This window comes from Puma concolor, chromosome A3 (assembly GCF_028749965.1).
Source record: "Puma concolor isolate L17-30 chromosome A3, mPumCon1.1.hap2, whole genome shotgun sequence".
Classification (NCBI taxonomy): domain Eukaryota; kingdom Metazoa; phylum Chordata; class Mammalia; order Carnivora; family Felidae; genus Puma; species Puma concolor.
Genome location: NC_141669.1, coordinates 118,718,578 through 118,742,021, shown reverse-complemented (window position 1 = coordinate 118,742,021; position 23,444 = coordinate 118,718,578). Strand labels below are relative to the sequence as shown.

General features: G+C 55.3%; 1 protein-coding gene across 3 annotated transcripts in view; it reads left to right on the top strand.

The window, feature by feature from the left end:
* Window positions 1–313: 313 nt before the first annotated feature.
* The window catches only part of MTCL2 (microtubule crosslinking factor 2), a 72,373-nt gene continuing 49,242 nt past the window's right edge, over window positions 314–23,444 (top strand). For all 3 annotated transcript variants that reach the window (XM_086702142.1, XM_086702141.1, XM_086702140.1), the window contains exons 1-2: window positions 314–1,726; window positions 20,314–20,538. In XM_086702142.1, the coding sequence (XP_086558268.1) occupies window positions 329–1,726; window positions 20,314–20,538 (1,623 nt within the window). In that variant the 5' untranslated portion in view covers window positions 314–328. The remainder of the gene's footprint in view (window positions 1,727–20,313; window positions 20,539–23,444) is intronic.

Below are 23,444 nucleotides of genomic sequence, written 5' to 3'. Positions count from 1 at the left end.
GAGCCTGAAAGCGGGCCGGGGTTGGAGGGAGTATGTCTGAGATTCCCGCTTGTCAAGGTGTGCAGAGCTGGGCGTGCACCTAGGGCTCCACGGTCCCTACGCCTGTAAGAGGGAAGCGGAGGTCTAAGAACCAGAGCACGCCCTGAAGGTGTGAGGTTTGCGTTCCATCCCAGCTCCGCCGATGACTTCGCGCTAATCGCGTGTCTTCCCTAGACTTCAGTCTACGCATCTGTACAATGGGATAATTGGTCTCGCTTTGCAAGGTTGAGGGGGGCGGAGTCCGCGCACGCTCCGCACAGCCGCGAGGGGCGAGGCACCGGCGGTGTATATGGATGCTGGCTCCTGCGATCTGAGGTCCGCCCGGCCTCTGCCTGGGAGTCCCCTCGCTCGCCGCTCCCGCGGCCCCTGCCAGGACGCTGGGCGCAGGGGAGCCTCGGCCGGGTGCGTTCCCCAGGCGGGCAGGGGAGGGGGCGGCGGCAGAGCGGAGGAGGACGGAGCCCGGGCCGCGGCAGCCCAGGCCCGCCTGACCCTCGAGGGGGTCGCTGTTGCCTCGCAGATCCCTCCCTCGCTCGCAGCCTGTGTCCCTCCCTGCCGCTCCCGCCGCGTCCGCCTTTTGTTCGCGGAGCCGCGCGCCCCCGAGCCGAGGCGGCTGGGCGGGGAGCTGGCGGGGCTGCGCGGGGGGCGGGCCGCGCCGGGCGGAGCCGGGGCCCGGGCCGCTGCCGGACTCGGAGCCCGAGGGAGCGATCGGCGCGCAGGCAGCCGAGTCCCGGGCGCACTCCGGGGGCGCGGCGAGGCCGAGGGGGCGGGCGCCGGGCGGAGCCGGAGCCGCAGCCGGGGCGCCTGGAGGCGATCGGGCCGCTCTCTCCGAGCTCAGGGCAGCGGAGAGCCGGTGCGGCGGGGGTCGGGGCCAGAGCGCAGCCCCGGGGCTGAGGTGGGCCGAGAGGAGCCGCGGTCCGAGGGGCCGGAGCGGCGCCGGGACCCTCCCCAGGGGCGCGGAGGCCGGGTGGGCCCGGGCCATGCGCGCCGCTCGCTGAGGCCAAGGGAGGCCGCGATGGAGGTGCCGGCGGGGGAGCCCCCGGCCCGGGGCTGCGGTCCCCCGCCCGCGCCCGCCCCGGAGAGGAAGAAGAGCCACCGCGCGCCGTCGCCGGCCCGGCCCAAGGACGTGGCCGGCTGGTCTCTGGCCAAGGGCCGCCGAGGCCCAGGCCCCGGCGCCGCAGCCGCCTGCAGCGCCGCGTCCTCCGCGCGGCCCGACAAGAAGGGGCGCGCAGTGGCGCCCGGGGCGCGGAGCGCGGGGACGCGAGTGGCCGGGGTCCGCACCGGGGTTCGCGCCAAGGGCCGCCCGCGCCCGGGCACCGGGCCGCGACCGCCGCCCCCGCCGCCCAGCCTCACCGACAGCAGCTCCGAGGTGTCGGACTGCGCGTCGGAGGAGGCGCGCTTGCTGGGCCTGGAGCTGGCGCTGAGCAGCGACGCCGAGTCCGCGGCCGGGGGCCCGGCGGGGGCCCGCACCGGGCAGCCGCCCCAGCCCGCGCCGCCAGCACAGCAGCCCCCGCGGCCGCCCGCCTCCCCCGATGAGCCGTCGGTGGCCGCGTCGTCGGTGGGCAGCAGCCGCCTGCCACTCAGTGCCTCGCTCGCCTTCTCCGACCTCACCGAGGAGATGCTGGACTGTGGGCCCGGCGGCTTCGTGCGGGAGCTGGAGGAGCTACGCTCGGAGAACGACTATCTCAAGGTGGGGGCGCTGGTGGGGGGCGGGAGAGGGAGGCCCCGGGAGGTGCGGGTTGTGACGGCCCCGGGGGCCTGAGGCACCAGCAGGCCCACCGTCCCGCTGAAGCGGCTGGGAAAGGGGGCCTGAATCCTCGGAGACCACCCTGGGGCTCCCACACACCTTGCCTCCCTTTTTTTGTCTGGGAAACCGTCTCCTGAGGAGGACCCTAGATGACGAGACTGGCCAAAGGGCCCTGATTTTGGAGGGAGGGAGGCATGAGAAAACTGCTTTGGAAGATGCCTGGATGCATTACTTGTGGTGGGGGGTGGGTAGCCAGTGAGGGACTGAACCTCTGTCCTTCAGCTGCTTAGACCCCCCCCACCCGCAGGCCAGAAGCTAGGCCTTGGGTGGCTCTCTTTTCCGGGACAGGTATCGGTGTGCACTTCTGCCAGGGAAACCCATGGCTGTCCCCTGCCAAGGAGAGGCCAGAACACCATGCTGAGTCTTTACCCAGGGCTTTCCTTGCTTCAGGCCTGTCCCCGCCTGCCTTTCAGGGTGGGTCCCATTTGAAAGCATGACATCTGGGAACATCCCCTTGGCTAGAGTCCGACTTCCGCCCAGTCTAACGGTCCCGCAGCCTGGGAGGATGATGTCGTGAGAGAACTGGTTCAGAGGCAGCTTCCTAAATCCCAGGATGTTGTCTTCTGCTCTTGTCTGCCCAGTACACAGAGGTCCCACTGGCCCCTCATGGCTGCTGCCCTTGGCCTTCCCATGTTTCTGGTGAGAGGAGGGAAGCTGTCCATCTGAAAGCCGCCTTCCCTCTGAGCATCTGGGGCACCTGAGCGCTTCCCCGGAGAGCAGACCTATCTTGCCTTCACCCTTTCAGTGAACATGTGCACCTACTGGGTGCTGGCCAGTCTCTGTGTGCCCACTGCTTGGTACTGTAGCAGCTTTATAAAATGTGCTGGCCTTGGCTGGGAAGACTGAAAGCTTCATGGGCTTTCCCACCACTGGCTGAGCATGGTTTTGGAAGAGGCTGAAATGTTACCTACCACTCTTATCAGTTGATGGCCTGGCACCATACCCAGAGCACCCTGGCCAAGAGCCACAGGAATCAACATCACTCTGCTGATTTATGTCTGCCTGGCAACACTTAGCTTTGGCCAAATAGGTTTCTCTCTCGTTAGACTTTTGGGGTCTTGCTCGACTGTGTCTCCTCTGCAGCATGTGTTCAGTAAATACTTGTAGAATAAAAGGACAGGGACTGTCTGAATCAGCATAATCCACCCCTTCAGCCTCTCATCTTTCCCCAAGCCAGGTCTCAGCCTTCTCATCTATTAAATGGGAGGGTAAGTCTTCCCAAAGGCGCCGTTCACTGTTGACAATTGAAGGTTCGTTCAGTCAGCTCTCACAGTGTTCAGAAGCCCGTAGTGAGGAGAGGACAAGTGGAGGGTGGGTGGGACAGAGATAATCCAGAAAGAGGCCTGGTCCTGCCCTCTTGGTGCCCTGAGCTGCTTCTGGCACTGCCTGCCTAAGCTGCTCTGAACTCACACCCTGAGCTCCTTACTCCTGCTTCCTGCTCACACTGTTTGTCCTGGCGAGGGAGATGGGCCATGGAGCTTTGCCTCAGAATCTCCTTGTGTACCAACCCCTGTGGGTTCCTGTCCCTTCCAGGAAGTCATCAGGCAAAGCTCTGGAGTCTGCCTGGGCCAGCCGTGACTCTTAAGATGGGCAGTAATCCCAGAAGGCTGGGGGTTGAGCCCAAGGTCTCACAGGGGCCAGGGCCTGGCTGGGCACCTCCCATTGCCTAGGCTGGGACTGGACCACGTTTCCATCATTCATTCAGTACTGCAGGCTTCATGCGCAGACCTCAGGCTACTATTGGATCCGGGTCTGTGGCTTCCTGGCTGTGTGAACTCGGGCAAGTTACTTACTATCTCCAGACCTCAGTTTCCTCATTGTAAAAAGGTATATCCCACATCTTCCAACCTTAAGGGTTAAAGGAGATAATGTTTGCAAACACCTCTGGAGTGTCTGCCTCAGATGAGGGCAGTTGTGATCACTGCTGTTTCCCAGTGGTGTGTGACACGTTTCCAGAGGCACCCATCATGTTCTCAGTGGGGCTGGGGGCCTTCAGGGAGGCCAAGGCCTGGAGGGTGACATGCGGTCAGCTGAATAGGACCTAGATAAGAACATTCCCGGCTGAAGGAAGTGGGAAAAAGTGTGTTGACTTCGAGGGATAGTGCAGAGACTGGAGAGAGGGAGGAGGTTGGGCGGCGAGGTGAGCAGGGCCAGACTGTGCAGTTCTTGCCGCGTGCACTTTGGGTTGGTCCCTCTAGAGCTTTGTTTGATCCAGCTGCCAATCTCACAGAGGCGAGATGAAAATCTAGAGATTGGGCATGTGGACCATTAAGTGTAGTGGCTGTCATGGGAGGTGTTTTGTTCATTCTACAGATGGGTTAACTGTGGCCAGAGAGAGGAAGGCACTTGCTCTGGGTCCCTGAGCCGGTTCTCCAGACAGCCAGGGCTTGGAGTAAGAGTGTATTATGCTCTGTTTTTTGTTTGTTTGTTTGTTTTTAAAGTATATTTGTTTTGAGAGAGAGAACCAGCAGGGGAGGGGCAGGGGGTGGTCAGAGGATCTCAGGCGGGCTCTGCGCTGGCACCAGAGGGCCCAACACGGGTCTCAGACTCACGGACTGTAAGATCGTGACCTGAGCCAAAGTGGGACGCTTAACCAACTGAGCCACCCAGGTGCCCCAAGAGTGTATTGCACTCTTGACGTGTTTCCTGCCCCTCTGGGCCTCTTTGCTTCCAAGATGCACAAACTGAGTTACCAGGAGAGGACTTTAGATCCCCAGTGTGTCCCCTGCAGATTACATGCTACCTGGGTTGAGTCCCAAGTCTGGTGGGGCCCTGCTTGGGTTCATCTCCCAGTGGTGGGGGCCCTGGGACCTGTCTACCACGGAAGGAAGGCCTCACTGGTGGTGGCCGATCTCCTGTTGCTAGAGGCCTGCCCTGGGGCCCAAGCCGGGAAAGTGTAAATGGGGCAGCTGCCTCTCGATCAGATGATAGGGGCTGCTACGGAGAAGAGAGTGAGCTTGCTGTCACTTGAGTTATTCAAACAAAGGCTGGGTGACCTTGCATGTTTGGATGAAGATGTAGGGTTTGTGGAAAGCAGCTTGTAAACTGTACAAAACGTTGGTGGTTGTGATTAGAAGGAAGATTCAGGGAGGGATTTATGGGGTGACTGCAGCTGAGCTGCCTGACCTCAGGATCCATTCCAGCCAAGGAAGTCTGAAGATTATTAACTTTCAAGGTTCCAGGATTCTAAGATGCAGCTTTAGTTGCAGAGCAGACACAATGACTGCATTTGACCTTCAAAACCCTGGTAGTCTGAGGTCTTCCTCCCCATCACCGCTAACTGTTGTCCATGTACCATGTGGTGAGGACATGCTGAGAACCATCTGAGTGTAGATGGAAGAATCTGAGAGTTGAGGCCCAAAGACCTGGCTTTCAGATCTGACTCTGCCATTTACTGTGTGGCTTTGAGCAAGTCGCTTGGCCTCTCTGAGCTCCTTTTTTTCATCTATATAATGAAGGTGATGGAACCTACCCAGGCAGCTTTATAGGATTGTTTTCAGGAACCAGGGAGGTATGAATAGACAAGAAAACGTTTTACAAGCAGTGAAATCCCACATCTCTTGGGGGAACTGTTGTCTTTGTTAGCCAATGAGCAGACAGGACGTCCGTGTCTTTATTCTTGGGGGAGCTGGGAGAAGCCAGGAAGGTGGGTCCCCGTAGCTTTAGGATGTGAATAAATCAGGAGCTGCTTCCAGGGGGACAGGAAGGTGTGATCATATTCCATGCTGCCCTGCTCCCTCCTTGGAGGGTCTAGGTGTGAGTGAAGTACAGCCAATCTAGATGTCAGCCTAGGAGAGGAAGCATCCGTCCTCCACCTCTAGTTCTCATTGTACATTCGGGTAAATGGAGGCCCCAGGTCACAGCCAGGATTCCAAACCTGGTTGGGCTAACTCTAGGTCCTGTTCTTTCTATAGCATGACTGGAGCAGTGAGCTTTTAGTTGCTAACGGTGTGTCTAGTCTGGGACACAGGTTGGTTAGAGGGATCCTGTTGTGTGCCAGGCTCCAAGCTAAGACTTGTTGGGAACAAGTAGAGGTAACATAGGCTGGGGTGGGGCCCTGGGCCTGCAGGCAGGCGGCAAGGGACATGTACGTGCATGCACGTATGGGAATATGTGCCTTGCACCTGTGCAGCGTGTGATTGGGACAAGGGGGATGTGAGGTACTGGAGGAAACGATGGGGGTTTGGATCCAGCCTTAAGGGTTAGTTAATGGTTAGGCTAGAACCCAGGGAGCTGGACTATTAGAAACGTTCGGGGGACCCCCCAGACCACTGATCCCTGGACTTCTGTGGCTCTTGCCTCATGAATGCTATCCCCTGTTGATCGCTTCCAGTGCGCTAGGCTCTGGGTTAAGTAAGCCCTTACTCCTCACAGCAACCCTGTGTTGAGGGTTCTGACGTCAGATCCATTTGGCAGATAAGGAAACCAAGAGGCTATGTAAATGTGCCCACGATTGCACCGTGGCTGTACTTAGGAACCTCACTAGAGAACCCTAAGGAGCTCCCCTTGTCCCATTGCTCTTCCACCCTCTCCCATGCAGGAGGTGGCTTGTGCCTCTGAGTTTCACAGAGCAGAGTTCTTGCCTGGATTTGTCAGTTACAAGCTGTGTGATGTTGGGTGAGATACTCAGCCTTTCTGAGCCTCTGTTTCTTCTTCTGTAAATCGGGGGATAAGCATGCCTGCCTCAGGGTCATGGGGAGCCTTTCGAGTGTGGTGCGCAGTAAATGTTAGTGCCTGTCTCTGTTGTCCCTTTTCCTTACCTGCTTCTCCAGGCATTCATTCATTCATTCATTCATTCATTCATTCATTCAACTCATATGTTCTGAGAGCTGCCTGGCTACCAGGCCAAATGCCAGATGTTTTCTCAGCTCTTCTTAGCTTCTAGAATCTGTCGCTGGGTTCGGGAGGGGGGTTGGTCATTACGGTCAGCAAAGCTCCCGCCTGGTCCCTGCCCTGAGTCCCAGCCCCCCAAGTGGCAGCTGAGAGGGGGTCTGGAAGAATCTTCTCTGAGACCTGGGTCTTTAAGAATCCTCAGCGGTTTGCCTGTCCTTAGGGGGAGGCGGGCAGCTCCAGCGAGATGGAAAATGAGATGGAAAATATGAGGCCGGCTGCTGCGGAGGCCTGGGGGGACCACGGAGCTCCCAGGGCTCCCAGCATTCCTCACAGAGGGGCTGGGCCTGTGTCCCTGGGCACACTCTGTCGAGCACACACAAACACACGTACGCACAGCGCATGCTCAGAGATCCACAGCCACTCATACGCGTGTCACATATACATCCAGTGATACACACATAGGTTGTATGCTTCCAGAAGCACACCTCATGACGTGTCAGAGAGGACACACTCTCAGGAGGACACAAACCTATGCAGATACAAAGTCTGTCTCCTCATACACACACAATACCAGACGCGACAAACTCACACCATCTAGAAGACCCCTGGCTCAGAAACACCCACTTACACACGCACACATCTTACCTACCCAGACATGCTTGGCTGTGTCCCAGATGGACACACAGCTTTGAGACACCCTCAGACGTATCGGAAGTACACATACATATGCAGGCGCACACACAAACCCACGCAGACTCATTACACACAGGCGCCAGCATCCACGCAAATCCAGAGATCCACTCCTGCCAGGCGGGCACAGACAAGCTCATCACCCAGATGCTCACCCTGTCTCTTCCACAAAGAGAAGGTGGAGGCCCTTGCACACTTACCTTTATCTGGGGCTCAGACGCACACCCAGGAGACACACAGACACAAGACACATAGCCACGTACACATAAGCAGGGACACAAGCAGAGTGCACTCAAATGTCAAATGTCAGGCCTGTAGCATTTGCCCTCGGGAACCAGAGACTCACAAAACAGGATCCCAGACACACACACACGTGCCCGAGTGAGCGCGCACACACGCACACACACACAGGCTGTGACAGTTCGCCCACACAGAAATACAGGAAATCCTGGTCCCTGTCCTCTGGAGCCGATGTGTACAAACGACTATGTTCAGCTACTCCACAAGGTTCCTTCCACAGGGCTGCTGGGAATGGTGAGGAGTGTGGCAGGGGCTTGATTTGTAACGGCCTGGGTCTGGCAGGTCACTACGTCAGGAGAAGCTGCACCAAAGGCGCTCGGGCGCCTGATGCCCAGCACTTGGGCCTGGGCCCAGTGGGCTGAGAGAAATGGAGCAATTGTCAGGCCTGCCCACAGGAGAAACACTGCCCAGGGGCAACTCCCTTCTAATCTCCTTGGAATTTCCGGCTTGCCCTCATCTCCCTCCTCCTCCCCTTCCCCCTTTGCTGGGGGCTGTGGAAGGCCATGCCACTCCCATCTTTGAAGGGTGCCCATTTCTGCCTGGGAAACAATGAAGGAGGCCAGGATGAAGGAGGTTGGAGGAGATGTGGACGCTCAGAAGAGGGTCCTGAAGACTTCCTGGAGGAGGGGGCATTAGAGCTGAGGAGTTAGCCTTGAGTGGCTGCCTCTGGGTCCAGCTGCTGGGATGGTGCCTGGCACCTCGTAGGGACTCAATAAATATTTGTTGTGTGATTGAATGAAAGGTAGTGATCAAGGTCTGTAGGTGGTCTGTGGGCTTAAAACAGAAGAGCTGGAGGGAATGGTGGGTGTGAGCAGGGGTCAGGGAGAGGCTGGGAAGGAGAGTTGGGCTTGCTCGGGAAGGGCCTCGAATGCCAAGCTGAGCTGAGGTGCTGTGAACACTTTGCTGGGAGGGAGCCATACAGCAAGGCTAGTAGGTGCCCCCTTAGAGTGTGCCTCTCGCCCTAGACGCAGGAGTCCAGAGCGGGAGGAAAGGAAGGCTCTGTGGTCTCATTGACAAATTCCATGTTTGGGGTCAAGTCTAGGGCCAAACCTTGCTTTGTCCTCCCTATGCATGGTCTCCATGTGAAAATCCCCTCATCAGGCCTCAGCCTTCTTGTCCGTAAAATGGGAATCGAATCCCTTTTTGCAGGGCACTTAGGAGGATTAGTGTTCAGGTACACGGTGCATCTAGTACCATCCTGAGCACAGAGGAAGAGAAGGAGCCCTACATCCTGTGTGGCCTCCAGGGGAGAGGAAATTCCCCAGGGGAGGGGCTTGGCTAAGTTCCAAGCAGGGGCCTGACCAGCAGCCAAGGTTATTGCTAAGGTCATTCCCCTCATAGCACATACACATGACCTCATCTGTGGTCATACTCTCTGCCCTCCGGTGCCAGAAGGAACTTGGGGCTGGGGTGGGGAAAGAGCCAGAGACTCCAGGGTATTCTGGGACAGGCTGACCGTGGCCTTCACTGGAGGCCCGCAGGTCAGTACCGTGTCTGCATTCTGAGCAGATAGGGCTAGCTTCCCTGAGGAATGGCAGGGAGTCAGAGAAGGTGGGAGCAGCAGGCCAGCCCTTCCCTTCTCTGGGGTCCAAGGTGGTTGAGAGCACTGTGATCTAGTGCCGCACCGAGGTAGGCTTGAATCCTGGCTCTGCCTTTTCCTCTATCAGCTTCCCCTTTACGAGGCTCAGTCTCCTCACCTGAAAATTGGGGATGCTGGCAGTGCTCACCCTACAGGGTTGCGGTGAGCACCGAGTAAGGGAAAGCATGTGTGTAAGGATTAGTGGGGGCCTGGCTCATTGTAAGGACTCGGCAGCTATCCGCCCTCACCGCTTACTGGCAGACTGGCGTCTGTAAGCCCTGGGTCCTTGAGGCAGAGGTTGCGTCTGGCTCTGGGTGTGAGTCTCGGCCTGGAGCAGGGGTCTGGGAGGTGTGCGTGGAGCTGAACTGCATCGTGGAGATCCCCCAAACACTTCTGTCCCTTGCGTTCCCCCTTTCCCTCCCATCCCATGTTGGTCTTCTCTAGACGGCCAGTGCTGCAGACTCTGTAACCTGGGGATACTCCTTTGCCGGTGGAGGATGCCTTTGGGGTCCCGCATTCTAAGATCAAGGTGAATAATCTCCTGTTGCCTGGGCCACAAAGAAGCACAGGCTCCAGTGGAAAAATAGTTTGGGGTCCCACAGCTAGGCTGGCTCAGCTAAACATTTTTCTGCTAGTTTGCCCCAGATCTGCTCGGGATCTTCTGGGTCAGCTGCAACAGCCTCTCCCCTCCTTGGCCTTGGCCAAGTGCCTGGGCAGCCTGTGTGGTTCTGCCTCCCTCAGCCTCAGCTCACCTCGCTTCACCCAAGCTCCCTTGTGTTCCTCACACCCAGGTCTCAGTCCCTGTGCTCTTCCCACCTGGGGGGCCTTTGTGCTTACGGTTCCCTCCCCTTTCTGTTCGTTTCCACCTTCCTGTGCTCAGCTCCAGGCCAGGCCCCCGAGTTAGACATCCAGGAGCTTTCTATAGGCTCCTTGGGGACATTTACCTCAACAGTAATTAGGTTATTAACTGGGTAATTACAAGTTGCCCATCGGCCCCTCCCCCATGTGTTCTGCGTGTAGGCAGGGACCTTGCCGGGGTGGGACCTAGCCCCTTCCTTTCACACAGGTGTAAATTGAGCTCAGAGAGGGTAAAGGGCTTGGCAAAGGTCACACAGCCTGGAAATGGCAAGAGGCAGAAGGATGGGAGGTCTGGTGGTGCTCGTTCCAGGGTGCCAGGCAGGGCGATGGCCCAGACAAAAGCTCGGAGGTGGGAAATGGCTGGGGTGTGCAGAAGCTTCAGGTTGTGTGGCCTGGAGTCAGTCTTCCTCTCTCCAGCCTCACTTTCCCTCCCCAAGAATCTCTGAGCCCTGTTCTGTCCCTGCTCTGAGATTTGGCTGCAGCCCAGAGGCCGTTTGGAAGATGTTTTAAACACATCCAGATCCAAATGCTGCCTTCCTTCCTGTTCACACAGAAAGGACAAGAGGGACATCGTCAGGCGCTCCCACTGTGAGCGCCTCCCCCCACCCCCAGAAAGGCGGATGTCTCCCTATTCTGTTGGGTGAGGCCTGGAATGGGCCAGTGACAAGCCAGGCCTGGCCTTGGTGGGAGATGGTCTCCAGGTATATTCTCACCCCAAACACACACATACACACACATATGCACACACCCCTCCGCTCCAGAGGGGGTGTCTGTGGTTTCAAGCAGAGAGCTGTGTCAGATTTGGGAGGCACGCTCCTGACTGGCTGTGGAGCCTTTATCTTCTTGAGCCTCTGTTTGCTTATTGGCAAAATGGGCATAAAGTAATAGCACGTGCCGCAAAAGGACTGTTAGCATGAGATAATGGAAATTCAGGCAGAGCTCAGCCAGGTGTTTGGCACACAGTAAGATCCTGTAAGTATTAGCTATTATTGTCACTGTTGTCCCATTATAGAGACTGGTCTAGTTTACAGGAGCTCAAACTGAACTTGAATCCTGGCTCAGCCACTTTAGTGTGGGACCTTAGAGAACACTGTTGACCTATTTGACCTTGGTTCCTCACCAGGCAGTTGGGGGGGGGGGGCTGGGGATACAGCGAGACGTGGCACAGAGGGAGCGCTCTTGTCTATTTTTATTTACTGGTGTTGGAGGGGCAAGTCCAAGATCGCTGTCTTCCTTCATGACCCAATGGGTCACTGGGACCAGGCAGCCTCTGTGCCAGGCTGGAGCAGGGACATTGGTGTGGCATGGCCGTACCTGGCTGGGCGTCCTGGCCCTCCTCTAGGACTTTTGACCCTGACTATCCCCAAACTGGAGCCCAGCTTAGGCTAAGCTGGGTTGAGCTCTGGGCTAGGAGGCAGGCATGCAGAGTCCCTCTCTGCTTGACTCTGGACGCTCTGGGGCGGGGGGTGGGGGCGTGCTCATCCCTCTCCAGGCCTCAGTGTCCCTGTCTGTCCCCCGCCCCCCACCTTGCTGTTCCCAGAATCTTTGCTTTTGAGTGGGGAGGGAAGTGGCGTTTTGCAGAGCCTTCTGCGTTCCTTGGGGTCCAACTGCAATGATCTCATCTGGAGCCTTGACAGACCTGGGGGACCGACAGAAGGGATAGCAGATGGCGGCCCTAGCCTCTCGGGGGGCTGGCGTGCTGCCCCTGTGGCCACTGTTGGCCCACCCTGCAGGTCAGCCCTTCTGGACCGGGGTGAGTGCCCCAGGCCAGAGCCAGGCTGGCAGATGGGCAGGCAGCCTGGGCTTTAGCCCAAGGGAGGGACCGTGGTGGCCGGGGCGGTGTGGGAGAAGGCTGGCCAGGCAGAGGCTGCTGTTCCTCCATGGAATGGTTGCTGCCCTACAGAGGGAGAGTTCTGGGTGCTTTAGCTCGGCTCTGTCATTCTTCCTGGGTCTGCCTGCCCATCGGCCTGTCAGGTCCCTGGAGCCAGAGGAGGAGATGACATATTTGAGAATGTAACTTGGGAGTTGATAGGAGGGAATTTGAGGCCCGCTACCAGGATCCCAAGCCCCCGTGGGCATTAGGTTCACAGAGTCACAGAATTAGACTTAAACATAGCACCACTGACTAGAAGCAGTTTTCTGCAGGGCAGGGGAACAGGATGGTAATCTTCCCCTCTTAGGACCCCTTTGTTAATCCGGCGGCTCTTTATTGAGCTGTTCCTTAGTGTGCCAGGCACGGCGCCAGGTCCTGCCCTCCTGAAGCTCACATCTTAGTGGCAGAGACTGACATTCCATAAGCAAACAGATCAATAAGGAAAATAATTCGCATCACAGATAAGCCTGTGACACATTCCGTGAGAGAACGTGGACACGATGGGCTTGGAGGGGTCTTGGAAGGCTTCTCTGAGGAGGTGGCATTTACGTGGAGGCTTTAAGCAGGAGGGGAGCCCGTAGTGCAGAGACGCAGGGAGGGAAGTCCAGGCAGAGGGACCCACTGGGGCAGAGGCTTCGTGGTGGGACAGGCGAGGTGATTTCTGGGAGAAGAGCCGATGTGGCTTTTGTCTTTTGTCTTGCTCTTGGATCAGGTGATTTACATACAGTAAAGTGAGTTTTGGCAGAAGCGTACAGCTCTGTAACCCATCACAGTCCAGACATGGACCCAAAAAACTCCTGGGCTCCTTTCTAGTCCATTCCTCCTCCCCCAGCCTCCCACAAGCACTGATCTGTTTTCTGTCTCTGCGGTCTTGCTTTTTCCAGAATGTCATGTAAAGGGAATCCTGCAGTGGCCTGCTGAGCCTGGCTTCCTACACCTGACATAACGGGTTTGAGCTTCATCCACGTTGTTGTGGGTCTCAGCAGTTTATTCCTTTTTGTTGCTGAGTAGTATTCCGTCACATGTGTGCCACCGTTTATCCATTCAGCTGAGGGACATGTGGGTTGTTTCCAGATTTTGGTGATCATTGGAGAGTTTTAAACAGGAGAGTGACATGGTTGCAACGAAACTAAACTCTCCATGTACTAAGTGGAGAACAATTAATGGGGAGAAAACTGGCCATCCTCAGGGTTAAAGTCAATGATCTGGTGGTGAATCTGGCTCTCTATACATACTCAGTAATTGCTCATTACACAAAAGGCTGTGCCTTGGGGCAGCCAGGGAGGCTTCTTGGTGGAGGTGGCATTTGAGGTGGAGGGGGAGGCAGAGGTGGGAGACATACAGAATGGAAGGAGGCCCAGGCAGTACAGGGTCCCTTCGGGAGCTGGTTGTGCTGAGACACTGGCTCCCTGCGCCTGACTCAGCCTTGGTATTCCAAGGAGGTCTGTAGGACTCACATCAGAGTTCCCTGGGGCTGCTGGGTGAACCCGAGCCCTGTGGGGGCTGACACTCGTGGGTGGGAGGTAGCTGGGGACCTCTGCTGTGGTATAGTTTCTTCCTTGGTGGCTGGTAAGAAGTGATCTCCTCCTGCCTTCAGGAAGCTTCTAACCCCCTGCTTCCATCCCTGTTCCCTCAGGGCTGGCTGGCAGCTGTTGCTGGGTTCACATCACTCATTGCCACTTCCTGTGTTTCTGCAGAGGGGCCTCGAATTTGGTCACTTTCGTCTCCAGCCCTTCAGGTCAAGAGACTACTCACCATCTACTCCTACTGACCAGTTTTATCAGATGGATCGTCTGGAGTCACTTACAAGTGTTCCAGTGGGCCCCAAACCTAAACTTCCCCCTCTTGTCCTCATTGTACAAAGATTTATCGTCGTATATTTGTGTAGGTTTCTTGTAGAAAACATTCTGTCCTGCAACATTTATTTATTTATTTTAAAGGATTTTTTTTTTTAACGTTTATTTATTTTGAGAGAGAGCGCACAAGTGGAGGAGGGGCAGAGAGGGGGACGGAGGATCTGAAGCAGGCTTTGCGCTGACAGCAACGAGCCCAATGCAGGGCTTGAACTTACAAACTGTGAGATCGTGACCTGAGCAGAAGTTGGATGCTCAACCGAATGAGCCACCCAGGTGTCCCTCTTTCCTGCAACATTTAAAATGTGGCTTGAGGGGCACCTGGATGGCTCAGTTGGCTGAGCATCTGACTTCAGCACAGGTCATGATTTCGCGTTTCATGAGTTTGACCCCTCATTGGGACAGTCTGCAGCCAGCACAGAGCCCGCTTCAGATGCTCTGTCCCCCTGTCTCTCTGCACCCCTCCCCGCTTGCATGTGCTCTCTCTCTCTCAAAAATAAATAAACATTAAAAAATAAAATAAAATAAATGTGGCTTGAAGGCCGAGCTCTGCTTCTCTAGCTTTATGCCCTGGTGGAGAAGAGAGGGGGTCTGGGGGGCCAAGTCAGACCCCACAGATGAGGCACCTCTGGAAGGAACACAGGCTATGTATTATTTTGTGCCACAGATGCCTTTAAGCTCTTTGCTGAGAATAATTCTCAGAATAATGTTTTTAAGTGTTTAAAACACAAATGAAACCAAATATATTACAATTATCAAAAGATACTTTTAAGTTATAATATAGTAAATATATGTTTATTAACTCATCAGATCTGCTGACCGGTCTATTAACCAGTGTAGTCAGTGCAATTTCAAAGTACTGATGAGTGTAAACACTATTTTGACACTTCTGCAATTGTTATGTGATATGAAAATATCTGTGATTTCTTTTGGTGGCAAACTTACGAGTACTGCTCATACAACTATGGCTTGTCCGGAATAGAAGGAAATGTTAATTTTTAGTTCGAGGCTGGTGGAAGTAGAGATATGCTATTTTTTCCCCCTTCCCATCCAAGTCGATGAGTTCCCTGAATTCTGGTACAGACAAAAGAATCTGAGGTCTGCAATCTGAGTCCTGCTTGGAGGTCTCTCGGTGTGAGTTTGGGCACAGCCCACCTTCCCTGTGCTTCTCTGCAGTTCTCCGTCTCTAGAACAGAGGTGCTGGTTCCTGTCCTGCCTGTCCATGGGGTTTCTGTGAGGACCCATGAGATGATTCAGACGGAATGTCTTTGTAAACTGTGAAACCCCGTGCTGCCGTGCAAGGTCTCGCTATTATTAGCAGTAGTGTGAGCTCATGTTTGGTCCTCTGGCCCAAAAGGGACCAAGAGACTCTTCCTGGCCAGCTCCTCCAGGATTCCTGGGAACTAATCCATTTCAGGGAGCGGGTCTGCCTCTGAGAGGCTGCTTCCTGCAGGCTGACCTCATGGATCATCTGGAGGGTGTGTAGGGGGATGGACAGAGATGCACTTTGTGGGCAGGGAGTGAGTGACTAAGCAGGAGTTCCCTGGGTAGAGAGACCCTGCCCAGGCTCTCCCCGACTCTTTGCAGCTGACTTGGGGCTGGGATCAGGAGAGCTTGCCCACCCTGGTCTGTGGAGAGAGACTGGGCAGGGCAGAAGCATACTCATCCTTCTAGTCAGACATCTACCGGTAGACAATGATGTGTGCCTGTCCTGGGCCGTGCTGGGGACCAGACACGGGTGGGACCTGGCACCTGCCCTCCCCCCAGCTCTTGGGGAAGATAGAGTTGAAAGCAGGCAAATGCAACCTGAAGTTGTTAGCACAGAGAAGAATGGAGTTCAGGGTGTGTGGTTTGGCCGGGGGTGGGGGGGCGGGGAGTGGGGGGTGGTGATGGAGAAGGAGAGAATGTTCTGGAAGGATGACATAAATTAGGAGTTAGCCTGGCAAAGGCCATTCCAGCAGAGGGACTAGCCCAAGCAAACCTTGAGGTAGAACATGGGTAAGGTCCTGTTTCCAGCTCCACCATTCCCTTGCTTGAGCAGCTCTAGGAAATTTCTGAGCCTCAGTTTCTCATCTGCAAAAAGGGAACATCTTCAATACCAACCTCACAGGGCTGGGAGGAGGATCACATTATTGCACATGTAGGCATTGCCTGGTCATTCATGAGCTTCCCCATTGATGGTAGCTTTCTTTCTTTTTCTTTCTTTCTTTTTTTTTTAAGATTTTATTTTTAAGTAATCTCTATCCCCAACATGAAGCTCGAACTTACAACGTTGCGATCAAGTCATATGTTCTACTGACTGAGCCAGCCATGTGCCCCGAGATGGTAGCTATTTTCTAGTCCTGGCATAGCGGGACGTCGGGGGTGGAGGATGCAGGGGTGGGGGGCAAGACAGAAATAGGGAGGAGACCAGGGGCAGCTCCGGTTCCAGGTTAAGGGGCTTGGACCTAATGCAGAGAAGCCAGTGGGAAATAGTGGAGGAGACAGAAAGTGACCAGCTTTTTTTCCAAGTTATCTCCAATAAACAGGAATTTCCACTGTAGTTAGAGCAAAATAAACATTTTCTATAAAGACTACTCTGGCAGTAGGCAGGGTACCCCGTTCCTATTCTCTATTCCTGTCCTACCCCACCCCCTTTCCCAGTCCTAAATAATCAGGCTGAGCTTCAAGGGGAAGAGAAGTCAGCCTGAAGGAGTGGCCACAGGGGATGGATGGCATTGACCTGGCAGGCCATGCCAGGTCTGAGCACCTTTCCCCGGCTTCTTTAGGCTGGCCTTTCTGACTGTGGGGTAGAGAATCGGGGCCCCCAGTTTCTGAGGTGGGCACTGCTGGCCTTTTCCTATCTGCAGGGGAGGATGAGGTTTGGGGTTCCCCCACCATTGTTGCGGGGGGGGGGGTTCTCCAACAATCTTGCTGGGGTTTGATCCCTTCCTCCTGCTTCCACATGGATGGGGGTCTGGGAGGGAGGAGAGGAGCAGGAAGGCCCCTGAACTGTCTGTGAGGGAGTTGGGAAGGCTGAGCTCCCCTCCCTAGCCCCCAGCTCTGTCAGTTGGTTCAGACTGTCATTGCAGGGCTTTGTAGGGCCAGAGGCTGGGACTGTTGGACTGAGCAGCCCTGGAGGATTCGGTAGCTCAGTGGGGTCTAAGAACTTCTGGAGTGAAGCAAGGTCCTGCCCTCCCAGCTCCCCTCCCTATGGCCTAGCAGGCCCTTTCCCTGGCCCCACCTCAGGCCCAAAAGCTCAGCCCCTGCCCGAGTCCTGCATTCACCAGCTTCTGCTGCCTGCATCCCAGCAGACCCGGCCCGTGCGGGCCACAAGCCGGCCTTTGTGGACCCGCTCTCTTCCACGGGCCGTGCCAGGAGGGGCTGACCCGCATTCTGCCTGCAGCTGGGACGAGCCCCCGAGCGCCTGGGCCCCCCTTAGCCCCGTGGAGAGATGGAGCTGGCATGAACGCAACATCCTGCGTTTCCAGAAACTGACTGTGGTGAAGGGCAGGCCCTGGAGAGACAGCTGCTCATGTGAGAAATCATTCATTCACTCATGTTTTCAATAGATGCTTATTGAGTCCCTGCTCTGTGTCAGGCCCTGGTCTTGTGGTGCTGCCACAGATGGCTCTGGCCCTTTTAGGAAAAAGACTGGAAGGAAACCCCCTGCATTAGAGTCACTTGGTGAGCCCACCCCCAAGTTTCTGATTCATTAGGTCTCCGTTGAGGTTTGAGAATTTCTGACAAGTTCCCCAGTGATGGTTATATGCTGCTGGTCCGGGGACCACACCTTGAGAGCCACTGTGACTTAGGACCAGGTGGAGGAATTATGAGTGATGTACAGTTTTTGTATCTTCAAAACTGTCTCTAGGATCACTGTTTACTTTTATAAATAGAAAAATCGGTTATTTAAAAGTTAAAAAAAATAAACGGTCCCCCCAAATGACTCTAGCGCCCTGGATGTAGTCCCGTGTTGAGGGATGTCACCTCCTATGACTTAAACGCCCTACATCTGTTTATGTAGCCCAACATTAATGAGCTTGTATGTTCCCTGCACTTCTCCTTGGTTGATCCTGAGCTTCAGGTCCGCTCAAACCTCCATATCCTCCCGATCACCAGGCCCTGTCAGTGTGACTGCAGTGAGAAGAAGTGAGATGCTAGCAAATAGCATGGTGGGGGCTTGAACACAGGCTCATCTGGAGGCTGGTTTAGCTTGGATTTAGCTGACTGACCTGCACTTCCTGAGTGCTGTTTCCCTTATGCTTCCTTAATCCACTGGCTGAAGTGGCGTGTGGACCCCTCACTTCCTCATTTCTTTTGACTGGTGTGATCATTGACTGTCCCACTTCCTCTTTTTCCACTTTTAGTTCTGTCCACTTGGCATGGTGGCCGTGAGTCTGTGTGTGTATTGGGACGGAGGTGGAGCTGGGGTCCTGGTGAGGTGACCGCTCCTACAGCTGGTGTAGGCAGAATCATCCACTTTGGGGGTTGCTGCTGAAGCCATCCCTGGGGCAGAGGCCTTGGCGGCAAGTGGGGATTAAGCCCTTTGGTTGATGGTGGGAAGAGGACAGTATCTTACGGAGTTGGGAGAAGCAGATACCTGTTCCCTCCGTCTTCCTCTCCTGAGTTCAGGACCATTTGAGAAATAGTCCACAGGAGTCTGGTGGATGAGCTTTCACACTAAGAACTGGCTTCTTCCTGACCCTGCTCCTGAATTAAACCAACCCACCCAGTCTCAGGGGGGCACTGGACAGCCCCAGGCCATGCCCTCGTAGGGAGCCACACATTTTCTGCGGGGAAAGAAAGGCTCAAGGGCTGGTGAGCACACTCTCCAGATTGTGTCCATCTCCAGGGCCCGAAGAGTTGTTTTTTTGCTTCTTGGACCCACTCCCCTGCTCCCATCAGTACCGTCCTTAGGTGCTTTTTCAGGGATGCCTTTGGCGGATCATTCCTCCCCCGTGACTCAGTTTCCCTTTTTAGTGTACAATCTTTTTTAATTCATTCAATCATCCTAAGAGTAGGTGTTATTTCCATTTGTGACTCAGTTTCCACATTTGTTATTAGACATAATAATAATCCATTTCTTCTGCTGGGTTCCCTCACTCATCCCCTTACACTCTAATGATTGTTTCATGTTACTATGTCATTTTGGGGGTTGTTTACCTAACCGGACATGCATTTACTCATTCAGTTAATATTTGTTGGGAGCCTGTGGGATGCTAGGCCCGTGCTGGGTGTAGGGGATATTGCGGTGAGCGAGGTAGACGTGGGGTATCCCCTCAGAGACTCACAGTATGTCTGGGAGACAAACTATTAAAGAATTGCAGATGTGCTCATGGTGACAAAGGGGAAGTGAGGGACATCTGGGAGCTGGTGACAGAGGTGGTCAGGAGCTGCCCCGGGGAAGTGAGGTCATCCCCCAACACCCTCCATTTAAAACCCAAACTCTGTTTGGCCCTTCAGGGCCCTAGATGGCCGACCCCTGTCTGTTTCCCCAGCCTCAGCTTATCCCTCCTCTAGCTACCCTGGCCACCTTGCTGTATTCTGACCCATTGAGCTCTATCCTGCCTCTGAGCCTTTGCATACTCTGGACCCTCTGCCTAGAGTCCTCTCTCCCTGGCTGTCTCTCTGCATGGCCGTTCCTTCTTCCCTCAGGTCAAATGTCCCTTCTTTGGAGATGGCTGCCCCGATCACGTCCTTGGACACAGCCTTTCCCCATTACTCTAGCATATTACCCAGGTGGGGGTTTTTTTGTTTCTTGCCATTTATTTGGATTTTTTGTATTTGTTGGTTTATCATGTGTCTCCCCAGTGAGACTTGGGGCTCCATGCAGAAGACACAGAAGGGGGCACATTAGTCTTGGTCAGTACTGTCCCTTCCCACCCCCACGCTTGGCACGGGGGGCCTGGCACGTGGTTGGTGCTCACAAATGCTCGTTGAATGAGTCTGTCCTGCTTCCCCAGTGTGGTAGGCTCCTATTCTGCTACAGCAAATTACCACAAATTGAGTGGCACTCAACAATCCCAGATTATTATCTCACAGTTCTGGAGGTTAGAAGTCTGAAAATCAAGGCTTTGGCAGGGCTACCTTGGCAAGGCCACATGGCAGGGCTCTGGGTGAGGATCCATTCCCTTGTCCAGCTTCTAGAGGCAGCCTGTTCGAGGCCCTTCCTCCATCTTCAGAGCACGTCCCTCTAACCTCTGTTTCTGTTGTCATGTCACCTTCTCCCACTTTGATCCCCTTGCCTCCCTCTCATAAAGACTTTTATGATTTCATTGGTCCACCCACATATAATATAGGAAAATCTCCCAATCTCGAAATCCTTAATCTCGTTTGCAGAGTCCCTTGAATTAGGGCATGGGCATCTTTGGAGGGGCCATTATTCAGCCTACCACACCCAGGCCCCCAAGGCACCTAGGAGAGCATTGGGTGTGGCCTGCCTTCAGACACACAGGCCACTGCCACGAGCCCCGTGACCCGACCGCCTCTCCCCCCACTGCAGGATGAGATCGAGGAGCTGCGCGCAGAGATGCTGGAGATGCGGGATGTCTACATGGAGGAGGATGTGTACCAGTTGCAGGAGCTCCGGCAGCAGCTGGACCAGGCCAGCAAGACCTGCCGCATCCTGCAGTACCGGCTGCGCAAGGCTGAGCGCCGCAGCCTCCGTGCCGCTCAGACAGGCCAGGTGGATGGAGAGCTCATCCGCGGGCTGGAGCAGGACGTCAAGGTGAGCTCTGGGCCTCCCCCCACCCTCATAGGTACCCCTCTTGGAGTTGGGAGCACAAGCCCAAGTGGAGCCCAGGTCAGCCCACAGTTCGCTCCTTGTGTGTGCTTGAGCAAGTTACACCACTTTTCTGGGCCTCAGCTTGCTCATCTGCAAAGTGGGGATCCCTGGTGAACCGACAGCCCATTTCCCAGGAGTGTCCCAACGTGATATCATAAATATGAATCCTATTAACAGGAGCCATTCCCACACCTGGTCCTGGGCTTGGAGTCGTCCCTGCCCTGTCCCTGCACTGTCCCTGGAGGTTTCTTTATTGTGCTAATGAGTAGCAAAGGCCTGGAGTTGGATAGGACTTGTTTAAACCTTGACTCCAGTATGCCCTAATTTTGTGATTTTGAGCAAGTCACCTAAGTTTCAGTTTCCTCATCTGGAAAATGGGTATAACAGCAGCCCCTGCTTCACAGGGTTCTATGAGGGTTAGAAGAGATCATATAGGTAAAATGTCACTGTAAGCACTCAAAAATGTTAGCTATTATTATTCGCATTTTCTGGATGAGCAAAGTCAGTCTCAGAGAAAGGAAGCACCTGTTCAAGGTCACATTGACACTCTGTGTCATTGGTCCAGTGCAGGCTTATCAGCCTCCCGTGCCTGACTGCCCCACTCCCTGCCTCCCTGCCTTGTGAAGCAGGAGAGGATTGGGCTGGAGGCTGGCAAGAGGGGCCTCCAGAAGAGCAGTCCACCCTGTCTGTGTGTGTGGGCCCTGGTCTGGGGGCTGAGAACTTAGTGGGGACCCAGGCCCAGTCTCTCGCTCTCAGAACTCAGGGGAATGTAGCGGTTGGGGGTGGGGGCACCTGGTGCCGCCTGGGGGCCCAAGGGGCTCTTCCTGCAGGGGTGACTTCTGAACTGAGGCCTGTGGGAGAAGTGGGCTTGAACCAGGAGGGGAGAGGAGGAATGCTGGAGGGAGAGACCTCTGTCTGTAGTGGCCAGGGGAGATAAACAGTGAGTGCCAGCCAGCCAACCAGCGCAGGCAGGCTCCCATTGCAGACTGTCTTTGCACATGCACAGTGGGGTTATAGGTGTGTTGTGCAGATGTGGAAACTGAGCTCAGAAAGGTTGTCTCCCCGGCCAAAGCTACCTGACAGGGCAGCCCCCGGGACAAAGGGTTGCACAAATATTCAAACTCCAGGCACTGGGTTGAGGGAGTGTGGGATGAGGAACAGCTGGGGAAGCTCAGATGAAGTAGATTTGGGCCTAGGTGATTGGGTATTTGGGGCCGGTACACCAGAGAGTCAGCCTTAGAGGGAGGGAGGAGGGAGGGAGGAGGCCCTGACTGGGTGGCCAGTGCCTCCCTGGGAGGAGCCGAGAGCAGCTGGTGTGCGTGTGGGAGGGGGGATCTCTGAGCTCTGGGCTCGGGGAAGCCACCCCTTCTGTTGGGATTTGAACTAGCCAATCAGCATCCAACTTGCCCCCCTTCCTCCCTCTTCTCCCCGCCGCTGCAGCTGGAGCACTGAGCTCATCCCTGCAGGCCTGGGCTGGGTGCCTCTGGCCACCACACTCTGCCCCATGTGCTGGGGTTGTTCTCCGGCATTTGGGGGGTTCTCAGAATTGTGACTTCTTTGCTATCTCCTGGGAGGGCCTGATGGGCCCAAGTAGGGACCCTTCCCCCGCCCGCAACCCCAGAGCTGGGTATCTCTCCGGACTCTCTGACTTCTGACTAGCTCTGTCAGCTCCTTGGCCCATGCCCCGACTGGCATGGGGCCACTTCTTGGGACCTCAGTTTCCCCTTCTGTTAAATAAGGGGCTTAGAGGAGCCAAATCTACAGGGCTTTTGCAGTTCCAGTGGTTTTATCGAGCAGATAGGTTTTTGGTGAAAGCGCACCATGAATAAAACCTCAGGCCTTGGTATCCCCCTCCCCTGGGCTCTCTGTCTGTGGTTCTCCCAGCCTGCAGGACCCACTGAACCTCAGCTGGAACATGGCTCAGCATGTGGAGGGCAGCGTGGTAGTTGTTCAAAGACCTGCTCTACCACTTGCTTGGTGTGTAACCTTTGGAGAGCTCCTTCACATCTCTGAGCCTCAGTTTCCCCATGTGGAAAAGGAAGATAAAACTAGTTTCCACCTATAGAAATTTTTGTGAGGATAAAATGAAATAGCTCAAGTAAAGAGAGTGCTGACCACAGACTCTGGTTCCGGGTGCTCCCCTAGCAGATGAGCAAATGTTGGTTGTGGTGTTATTGTTCAGGAGAAGAACTTATAAGGCACTGGGAGGTGAAGTGGCTAGGGACAAGGGCAGGGAAGGGAAGGCCAGAATCTCAGCCTGTGGATAAGAATCCCCGAGAGTCTGTTCACAATGCAGGGTCCCAGACCCCAGGCCCCATTCCTCCTCCCTGAGGATTCAGAGTGACAGGGACAGGAACACCCTGAAACCAGAGGCCCATGAGCTGAGAGGTCTGCCCATGAGCAGGGGGGCCTGTGGTCTGATGGCTGCTGGTTGCATTTGGCAGGAGCCAGGCCTCAGTGCTGTAAACAGTGACCTCATGGCTGAGCGCATTGTTTGCGCTTTGGGGATTTGCCCTGGTGTCCGGAAGCTGCAGCTGCTTCACCTCCCGTGGTATCTCAGCCCCCCTACCCTGGGAGTAGTTGGGAGGATCATAAGAGGATGAAATGAGACAAGCGGGGCGGGGGGGGGGGGCCCTGTGAGCATCTGACACGGTGAGCCCGCTGCTGGGCTTGTTGTTAATACTTTTAGTGCTGATATTAACATGTCTTCAAGCTTTGGGCCAAAAGCAGGTTCAGGTTGAGAGCAGGACTCTAGAGTTGACCCACCTGATTTCAAACCTTGGTTCTGTAGCTTTCTAGCTGTGTGACCTTGGGCAAGTGACCTGTCCTTTCCGAACCTCACAATGGGG